General features: G+C 59.4%; 1 protein-coding gene across 5 annotated transcripts; it reads right to left on the bottom strand.

Moving 5' to 3' along the window:
* Positions 1 to 206: 206 nt before the first annotated feature.
* On the bottom strand, positions 207 to 9218 carry CHADL (chondroadherin like). Of its 5 annotated transcripts, none has more exons than XM_030041128.2 (6): positions 8664 to 9218; positions 7874 to 8304; positions 4786 to 4956; positions 3033 to 4694; positions 2197 to 2363; positions 207 to 1835 (listed from the first exon to the last, which is right to left on the bottom strand). In XM_030041128.2, the coding sequence occupies exons 3-6, from the start codon at positions 4942 to 4944 to the stop codon at positions 1610 to 1612; spliced, it is 2214 nt and encodes a 737-aa protein (XP_029896988.1). In that variant the 5' UTR covers positions 4945 to 4956; positions 7874 to 8304; positions 8664 to 9218; the 3' UTR covers positions 207 to 1609. The 5 variants fall into 5 exon arrangements, with proteins under 5 accessions (XP_029896988.1, XP_040985483.1, XP_029896986.1 ...); XM_041129549.1 differs by lacking the exon at positions 7874 to 8304 and adding an exon at positions 6172 to 6769; XM_030041126.2 differs by lacking the exons at positions 7874 to 8304; positions 8664 to 9218 and adding an exon at positions 6172 to 7083.
* Positions 9219 to 9229: the final 11 nt, after the last annotated feature.

Raw genomic sequence — 9229 nt, 5'->3', positions numbered from 1 at the left:
CATCGAAGTTCAGGGCAGAAATCAGAAAGGTCAGTATGGCAACAAGGATGAAAAACAGTTTTAAATCTCCTGCAGCAGGTTCCTGTGAACTTTCTGCAGGTGAGGAAGAGCCCAGCCTGTCAGTGCTGCTGCGAGGCCTGGCCGGCTGTAGGGCAAGTGCCTTCTGAAACCCCCCAGGGAAATGGTGGCTGCCCAGGACACTGCCCTGGCCATGTTCCCCTCAGCTTCCAGGCGAGAACTTGTGATGCCAAAATAGTTCCCGCTTTGCACAGTGGTTCATGATGGAAAAAAAAAAAAAAATGTTGGCAAGCTAACTGTCTAGAAAACACGGGGTAGAAACCGGGAGTAATTAATGCAGTCTTCCTCTTTTCCCGTCTAAAGAGGCAAACGGAGCCTTTAACTGGAGAGGGAAGAAAGGGCCGTGGGGGAGCAAGGAGACATAAGTGGAAAAAGCGTGGAGGGTCTCTGTGTCAAACGGGGCGGGAGAGCTGTGCCATCTCAGCCCACCCCTCACTGACCCCCCAGCAGGGCCCTGGGCTCCTGGGGAAACTGGGATGGGGTGAGCATGGGGCAGGGGTGGCATTTTTATCGAAGGCACCTAATGGGGGTTCCCTGCCCACCTGCCTGGGGCTGCTTGCCTGTCCCAGCAGCTCTGCCTATCACCAGCTTGCAATCCATGTCTTAACACGGGAGGATCTCGTTTCATGGCAAAGCCATTGCGTTTCTCTCTTGCCCTCCCTCCTGGGCTGCCACCTTTCCCCAGCCTTGTCAAACAGCTGGGCTTGTAGGGCAGCCTGTCTTTATAGGATGGTAATTTCTAAACACCTTTGTCTTTCTTCCTCCTGTTCTTTGCTGTAACAGTTCCATGCCCCACACAGTTGTTTAATGGCTAGAAGTGTTTATCTTTTAAAGCTGCCTCAATTTGAACAAACTTCTGACTTTAAAATGGGGCCGAGCAGGGGGGGGTCCCCAACCCAGGCTGCCATGGGGAATAGGTTGGGCGCATCACTTATGATGGGATCACTTATGGGATCGGTGATCCCATTCCACCGATTGGACCACTGATCAAATTTTGCAGGAAATAGAAAGGTTTCGATCTGCTTATGTTTTAATTCTGAGGAGCTGCTGGGAATTCAGGCAATGTTTTCACTGATGATAACTTTTAAGTTTTCTGCTCTAAGATTTGAGCCAGTGCAGGATCTTGTATTGGTGCTGTTTGCAGTCATGCTCAGGGCTCTTTGACTGTTTCTGAAGCTGTGAAAGCACAGCGCTCTCAAAAACAAAAACAAACTTGTGGATTCCAACTTTTCCACATGGCTGGAGGGAGCCTTGGGAAGAAAAAGCAAGTATTTAGCTTTGTTGTTCAAGTCCTCAAAGCATGCTGCAAACACTACAGAAGCTTTTTGCACCAGTTCTTTCCAGGGTAATGTGCCTCTGTGTCCTGCAAAAACAAACCCCGCATCTTTGGCAAATTGGCATTGCTCTGATGGCGCTGGGCTCTTTCCTTTGCACCTTGTGCAATATCCAGGTCGCCGCAGTGGGGACAAGTCCAGAAAAAATGCTCTTGCCAGACTGTACGTACAGCCCTGTTGTGTCCTGCATGCCTTTCCTAAGCTCTGCTCTTCTTGAAGCCTCTGGCTGGTGATTTTCCTGATCTCTTTGTCTTGCTACGCTTGCTTGCAGCCTTGGTCTTGTCAGGACTGCCTCCCCCAGCCTTGCCTCGGCCCCATCCAGGGCAGGTTTGGAAAGTGGTGGAAAGCTTCACCTTCAGCCCCCGGGCTTCTGCAGGGGAACCGCAGGTGGCCCCTACGCGGAGGTTGAGTTTCTCGATCCACCTGGAAATGTGGCAGGAGATCAGGGAAAGGAATGGGAGACAGGGGGAAGGGTGAGGAGAAACTCGGTGCCCGTGAGCGGGTGCTGGTCGCTTCAAAGCCAGGCCAGGTTGCTCAGGCTCTCACCTGGGTGACCTTTGAATATCCCAGTATCTGCCCTCCCCAGCTTGTGGCTGCTTTCCCTGCACGAGGAAGACCCAGGCTACTTCCATCCTTGCACACAGGCACGTGCTCCGTCTCACCACCGTGGGAGAAGACCCAAAACGGGCAGCACGCCGTGGGCTTGTGCCTCTGGCGCAGCAGGGTCCAGCCGTCCCCTGCATTGTCCCCTGGGGCTGTTCCCCCCCCACGCCACGGCACTCACCTGCGCAGGGGAAGGAGCTGGCAGTCGCAGCGGAAAGGCACGTCCCGCAGGTTGAGGATCTCCAGCCCGGTGAAGTTGCTCATGTCAGGGATGTTGCTCATTTTGTTGCTCTCCAGGTAGAGGCTTCTGATCTTGGGACCAAGGCCAGCAAAGGCACCAGGGGAAATCTGCAACGAAGCGAGGGTGAGTCAGGGGCGTCCTGATGGAGGCAGGGGAGCAAATCTCTGCCACTGCACTGTTAAGCAGCCTGAGGGGCTGAGACCGCCTCTCAGGAACCTGGTGGCCCTATGAAAGAGCTGATTTAAATAGCAGCACATGTGCTTCAGGGACTGTTAATTAACTCAACCAGTTTCGGTCACATTTGGGGATTCACTAGACCCTGCTCAGTCTTCCTGGAAAGACGGGGACGTGCAGGAGGTCTTAGAGCGATCCCTGGGCGCTGTGGATGGTGGATGGTCCTTACGAGAGTGGTGCTAACATCGGTTTCTTTAGAGGATGTTGGAATTCAGGGTAATAGCAGTGGAAAGTCCCACAGGAGAGATTGTAGCAAGAGCAGGAGAATTATGGCCAGGGCTGGGGGTGGTTTGGGGAATGGTCTGGAACCCACTGACGCTGGATGTCTCTAAGGAGGAGCAAGCCTGTCCCGGGGGATAGGCTGGAGTGAGACAACGCTCCAGCTAAGCCCAAGGAAGCCTCTGCTCCTGGCCGGGCTACGGAGCATCTCCTGAAGCCTTGGGAGTTCAGGGACATCCATTCGGATGTCTCTCTGGGGGCCACCAGCCCTGAATGAGATGGCTGTGCCCCTGCCCCTGGGGGGGGTCCCCAGCCACGCGCACCCGCTCCAGGCCCATGTTGTCCAGGTAGAGGTGCTGCAGGCTGGAGGCCACCGGCAGGAAGGCGCCGTCCCCCACGCGCTTGATGGGATTTCGGGACAACTTCAGCTCGCTCAGGGCGGGCAGGCCCCGCAGGGCAGCCGTGGGCACCTCCACCAGGCGGTTTCCCTCCAGGTGCAGCTTCTCCAGCATCGCGGCAGGAGCCAGAGCAGCGGGGGCAACGTGCCCGATGGCGTTCCCGGCAAGGTAGAGCCAGCGCAGCCCCCCGGCCCCGGCCAGGTCGCCCTCCAGCAGCTCCCCGATGGCGTTGTGCTGCAGGTGGAGGGAGATGAGGTTGGGCAGGAGCACGAAGGCGCCCGCGGGCAGGCGGGCGAAGGCGTTGCGGTCCAGGTCGAGATAAGCCAGCCGTGGGACCCCCTCGAAGGCGGCTGCCGCCAAGGTGGAGAGGAGGTTGTCGGCGAGGTAGAGGTAGACCAGGCTCTCCAGCCCCCGCAGCGCCCCGGGGCGCAGCGCCCTGATGCCACAGCTCTGCAGGTGGAGGGACGCCAGCTCCTTCAGGCCGGGGAAGGCGCCCGGCGGCACCGTCCCGAAGGCGTTTCGGCGCAGGTCGAGGAGACGGGTGTCCCCGGGGAAGCCCCGGGGGATCTCCCGCAGGTCCCTGTTCTCGCAGGACCCGTGACGGAAATCGGGGGAGCAGGCGCAGCCCCGGGGGCAATGCCGGCCGCCAGCCGTCCTCGGCCGTTCCGATGGGGCGGCGGGGCTGGGGGGCGGCTGGGGGTGGCCGCATCTCATCTCGGGGGGCCGCAGGGAGTCGAGGGGCCGGCCACGGAGGGCGGGGGGTGCGGCGCAGGACCCCTCCACCTGCACCCGCGCCCTCGCCAGCCAGTCGCGGAAGGGGCGCAGGAGGCAGGAGCAGAGCAGGGGGTTCCCGGCCAGGCTGACCTTCGCCAGACCCCCGGCCCCGGCCAGGGGCGGCAGCCCCCGCAGCTGGTTTTCGCGGAGGTCCAGCGTGCGCAGCTGGGGGCTGCGGGTGAAAGCATCAGGTGCCACGTCCTGGAGGGCAGCGTGGTCCAAGAAGAGATGCTTCAGGGAGGTCATGGCCAGGGCTTCCTCGGCCACATAGGTGATGGGGTTGTGGCCCAGGTCCAGCCGGGTGGCCGCATCCAGCCTGGCCAGGGCCTCGCCAGGCAGCGCCTGCAGCTCGTTGTGGTCCAGACTCAGCCTGCGCAGGGCGGGCAGGGTGGCAAAGGCCTCGCTGCCCAGCACGTGGAGGGTGTTGTGGGACAGCCGGAGCCACCGGAGGGCCTGCAGACCTTGGAAGACCATGTCGGGGAGGTAGACCAAGGCGTTCGCCCTCAGGTCGAGGACGGTGAGGGACCCCAGGTGGCCAAAAGCACCCGGCTGGATCTCCTCGATGCGGTTTCCCTCCAGGATGAGCTGCTGGAGGGAGGAGAGCCCGTCCAGGGACTCCTGGTAGAGGAGGGCTATGCCGTTGGAGGCCAGGTTGAGGTAGACCAGCCTCCCCAGCCCCCGGAACGCCCCTTCTTCCAGCTTCTCCACCTTGCAGCGCTGCAGGTCCAAGTGCGTGAGGTATGGTGTGGCGAGGAAGGTTCCCACCGGAACGACCGTGAAGCTGTTGCCCCGAAGGTCCAGTTTTTTGGTGAGCTGTCGGTCGCACAAATAAAACGCTGAGTTACCCCAGAGCTGCCATCTCCACCTCCTCTTCCCCCGGTTCCCTGCCCTTCCCGTTGCCCACCTGCGGGATGGTGCCGGGGACAGCCGTCAGGTTCCCCTTGAGGCAGAGGACGTGGGCGCGGAGGTTGTCGCAGACGCAGGGTGCGGGGCAGCGGGCAGCCGCCGTCCCCCCCAGCGCCAGGGCCACCGCGAGCAGGAGGAGCCCCCGGGACAGCCTCATGGCGGAGGGAACCTGCGGCCGGGAGAGACAGCAGTGAGGCCGGGAGAGGGGCCAGGCTCCCGTGTGTCCCCAAACAGCATTGCCTACGGGCACCGGGTGCCGTGGGGGGCCGTTGCTGTGATCCGGTGGGGCAGGTCTCACTGGCTCTTGCTCTCACACTGTGATTTTATAGGTTATAAATGAGCAAGAGAGCGGGAAGGAGGAGAAAAGAAATAGTTAGAATGAAAAGCGAAGGTCACAGATAGCAGGTCTCCACGTGGAAACAGCTTTTACCTGGGTTATCTAAACTCCCTGAGCGATAGTTGGGAGCACCTGTGAGGGGCTTGGTAGGAGCATGGTGGTCAGTCACAGGGAACTGTCTTGGATCATGCACCCCCACCGCCCCTTTTCTTCGTATATCACTAGCGTAAAATTGTATTCCTCTGTACAAGGTATCAATATTCCTCCTACAATCAAGGCTTGGTTTTTTTGTAAGGCAGGCAAGCAGGTATAGCCACCCAGGGGACCTGATCACGCTGGCTTGCTGAGCTGCCACCTTTCTTTTAATTGCAAATGTCCTATCTCCACCACCCTGGCCACCTCCCAGCTCTGCACCTCCCACCCTGCACGCTCCCTGCTCCCCACCCCCCAGGCTATTCATAGCAGTTTTTGGAATAGATCTCCACTGTTTAGCTCCAGGAAGGACGGGTTGGTTTTGGCCAGGCAGCAGCGAGCCCCTGGGGTGGACGTGCTGGAGAGAGGCCAAGGCTGGGGGGAGCACGGGGGAGCGGCGGGGCTGCAGAGATGGCCAATACAACCCCCCCCAAGCTCTGGGGAGCAGCAGCAGTGGGGTCTGCAAGGCTCAACCCGTGGACCCACCGTGGTGCCCATCCCCTCACCCACCGTGGCTCATCATCCCCCACGGTCCCATGCCCCCACTCTGCCCTCCTGCCGCCACCACAGCCAGCCCTGCCTCGGCCCCCCACACGCACCGGGGTCACCCCCCCCCCCACGCCATGCAGCCACCGGCGAGTGCCACCAACGCAACGGCCCCAGCTCAGCACCCCCCATCCTGCGCCTGGGCACTGCCACGTGCCAGGCACCATCCTGCCACCCCCTCCCACACACCTGGGGGGGTGTCACTCACCCGGGGCTGGGGGTACCTGCTCCTCAAGAGGTGGGGGGGAAAAAAAAAAAAAAAAAAAAAAAAAAAAAAAAAAAAAAAGGGAGGCGAAAGTGTTCCCCCACCTCGTCCAGCAGCTGCCAAGTTCCTGCAAGTTTGCTCTCCTCGCAGAAGTGAGAGTTGAATGGGCCCCGTTGTGCCGTTTTCCCAGCAACGCAGGAGGAGGAGGAGAAGGAGGAGGGGGGAGGAAAGGTAAAACACCCCTGGAGAGAGGGCAGCGACCCAGACATCGCCTCCCCCTCGCCTCGCAGGGGGCCAGGAGCCAAAGCCTGGCACGTCGCAGCACCAGCCCGGCCAGATCCCGTGTGGGATTTGCACTTTCCTTTCCTGGCTGCGCAAGTCACAGGAGTTACGGAGGTGCGGGGCAGAAAGGTGACATCCAGACAAAATTGCAACAGCGGCAGTAAGCATGAGCAAAAGGGAGGCGGCACCTGGCAAGGCAGGCTGCAGGGCCGTGGCCACATTTACAGCCCTCAGTTCTCCTGATTTTTGCTTCAACTTGTTTTGAAGAGGCCAGGGGTGGCAGTGCCTGTCTGAAACAGCATTTGCTTGCAGAAGGGCATGGAGGCCTTTGTTTTCCTTCCCAACTCTGTCATTTCCCTTTTTTGGCTCTGCATTGCGCTCTCCCAGGGAATGCGAGCAGGTCTGCAGCCCGATAAAAATCTGGAAGATTTGATACTAATGTCTTCTCCCCTTCAAGCCCTTCCCCTATTCAGCAATATCTCAGTTGCCAGAACCAGTATGTCACATCCCAGTGGCACCTGTGGGTGCAGACCCGCTGGCCGGGGTCTGCGAGCCTCCCCACTGCCAGATGGCCAAACCCTCCCTGGCCGCTGCCTCGGGCCGGCATCTCCTCCGTCCCTGCAGGCTCCCGGGATGCTTATCGCTCTCCTGACGCAGGGTGACTGCCCGACCGCACCGATGTGACGAGCAGCTCGGAGGCACCGTCTCTCCTGCTCATCTCCGCTCTGCTGCGCGGGGAGGACCACCGGGGATGTAGGTCTAGAGGGGATGAACCTGCTCCAGGCTGGCAGGAGTCACCCTGGGGAGCTCGCTGCCTGCACCGAACCACCAAGACCTGTTTCGGGGTCCCTCGGGGAGGGCCGGGTGGATGGAGCAGTGCCTGTTCCGTGTCCCAGCCGTGCTCTGGCCGGCGCTAGTGCCACGGCTGGTAGTCTTCACCCTGCCCTGCTCCGTGCCACCAGCGCGGCCGGGCCCTCGTGCCCCCCCCGAAACTGCTCCCGCTCTGTCCGGCAGTGCTGCGCCCAGTGCTCCGCCAGCCTGTGTCCTCACTGCCCGCTGCCAGCCCCCTGCCACCACAGAGGTGACCTCGCAGCACCCCCTCTTCCCCACGCTGGACGCCGGCTTCTTCCCGGACATCACTGCCCTCCGCCTAAGGGGTGGCCGGGAGGGGGGGAGCAGCTCCGGCCAGGCGCTTCCAGGGGTCTGAGGAACCTTGACCACCTCCAGCCGAACCTCAACCTCCTCCGCCCCGCTGCTGGCCACCCTGCAGCTCAGCAGCAACCCCGTCCGCCAGCTGACGTGAAACCACCCACTGCGGCCACCATCACCCCCGCCACAACTCTGGCCACTGCCTGGCCCCCCCCAACCAGCCCCCCTGGCCGGGAGCCCCCAGCCCTGCCCGGCCAGCCACCTTCTCGGCAGTGGCCTGGGCTCTGCTGGAGGACTACGGGGAGGTGGAGGTGCGGTACCAAGCACCCAGTGCCACGTCTGCCCTTTCCCCAGGCTTTTGGGTTGTTCGCTTACCCAGCGATGATCTTGCCAGCTATAGCTTCTGTCAAGGCTGCAGGGAGGCAGCCAGTCTTTGCTTTCTGCGATGGGGCATGGGACATGAAGGCAGCACACTTGAACTTCCACTTGGTGGGGTTTAACCCCCCTCTGCCAGGCCGGGTACTTTTGCTTTCCATTAAAGAAAAAGTTTCACCTTTGCCTGCAAGGAGCCCGATCCTATGACTACCACTACAGGGTTTCACTGTTCACAGATGCACCCAAAACTGCTCCGTGCAGACAGAGCTCTGCACTGCAGCTGCCTTGCTGGAAGTTCAAATTAAAAATACTTGACAACAGCAGTGCTTTTGGGGTGAGATGGTTGCACAAGACAGGCTGAAGCAGTACTGGAATGAATCCACGTTCCTCCAGGGCACCACTGGGAAACAGTCATCCTCTGGCAGCAACTACTAATGGAAACCAGAGTTAGCAATTCCCATCCTGTTTTGTTTTTTCTTTTTTTTCCCCCTAATCCTGAGGCATAAGCCAATTTTAAGGGACTTCTGAGTCCATGTGAATCTGTCTTCTGCAGAGACTGTCACTTCTACCCTCACACCCCCCCTTTTTCCTATAGACATCTAATCTTGACCCTGAATCCCAGGACCAGGACAATCCTGTTTCTATATATTGTTTGCTTTGGAAAGAAACTTAGGGATCAACATCTCACACTTGTTCTGCTACTATGGCTTGGCTACTCAAAGCTTCCCACACAGGTTCTCACCATGACCTGGCCCACAGACCATCACGCAATCAGCACCATCCCTCCGACCTTCACAGGCTCTGTCGGACAGCCTTGCACCCAGGACACGCTCCACGGGACCCATTGCAGACAGCCTGCTGTGAAAATTAACCCCTTGGCTTAGTCTCAGCGTCACGTTCCTTTTCTCCATGACCCTCCTCCAGGGCAGAGGGACATGAAGAGCAGCAAGAGGCCAGGGAGCTGTAAGGAAAGCTACGCTAGGTTCAAGACTTACAGAAAATACAGATTCTCTTATGTCTCGGTTTTGCCCTCAAGCTCATGGCAAAACTTAACAGATTTGCTTTTGCAACAGACAGCTGAAGGAAGGGGCTGGGATGAGGTGAAGGAGGCAGGGCTTGGCCTGCAGTGATCAAAGCTCCTGTAGGTGCAGGTACCTTCACTTTAGTTGATTTTTACAAATTTGGACACAGAGGAGTTCCAGTTTCAGTCACAGAAACTGGGCAAAAATGCACTTTGCTCTTAGCCTTAAGGCAGCCTTTTTTTATTGAGGGGACACCACTCTTGCACAGAAGCCAGCACCTCCCCTGGCAGAGCAATGAGAGACTGCTTTCCTGAGCCTGCTGGCTCATAGCCCC

The sequence above is a fragment of the Aquila chrysaetos genome, chromosome 17, assembly GCF_900496995.4.
Source record: "Aquila chrysaetos chrysaetos chromosome 17, bAquChr1.4, whole genome shotgun sequence".
Classification (NCBI taxonomy): Eukaryota; Metazoa; Chordata; class Aves; order Accipitriformes; family Accipitridae; genus Aquila; species Aquila chrysaetos.
The sequence above is the reverse complement of the archived record's forward strand: the minus strand, read 5'-3'. Positions and strand labels throughout refer to the sequence as shown.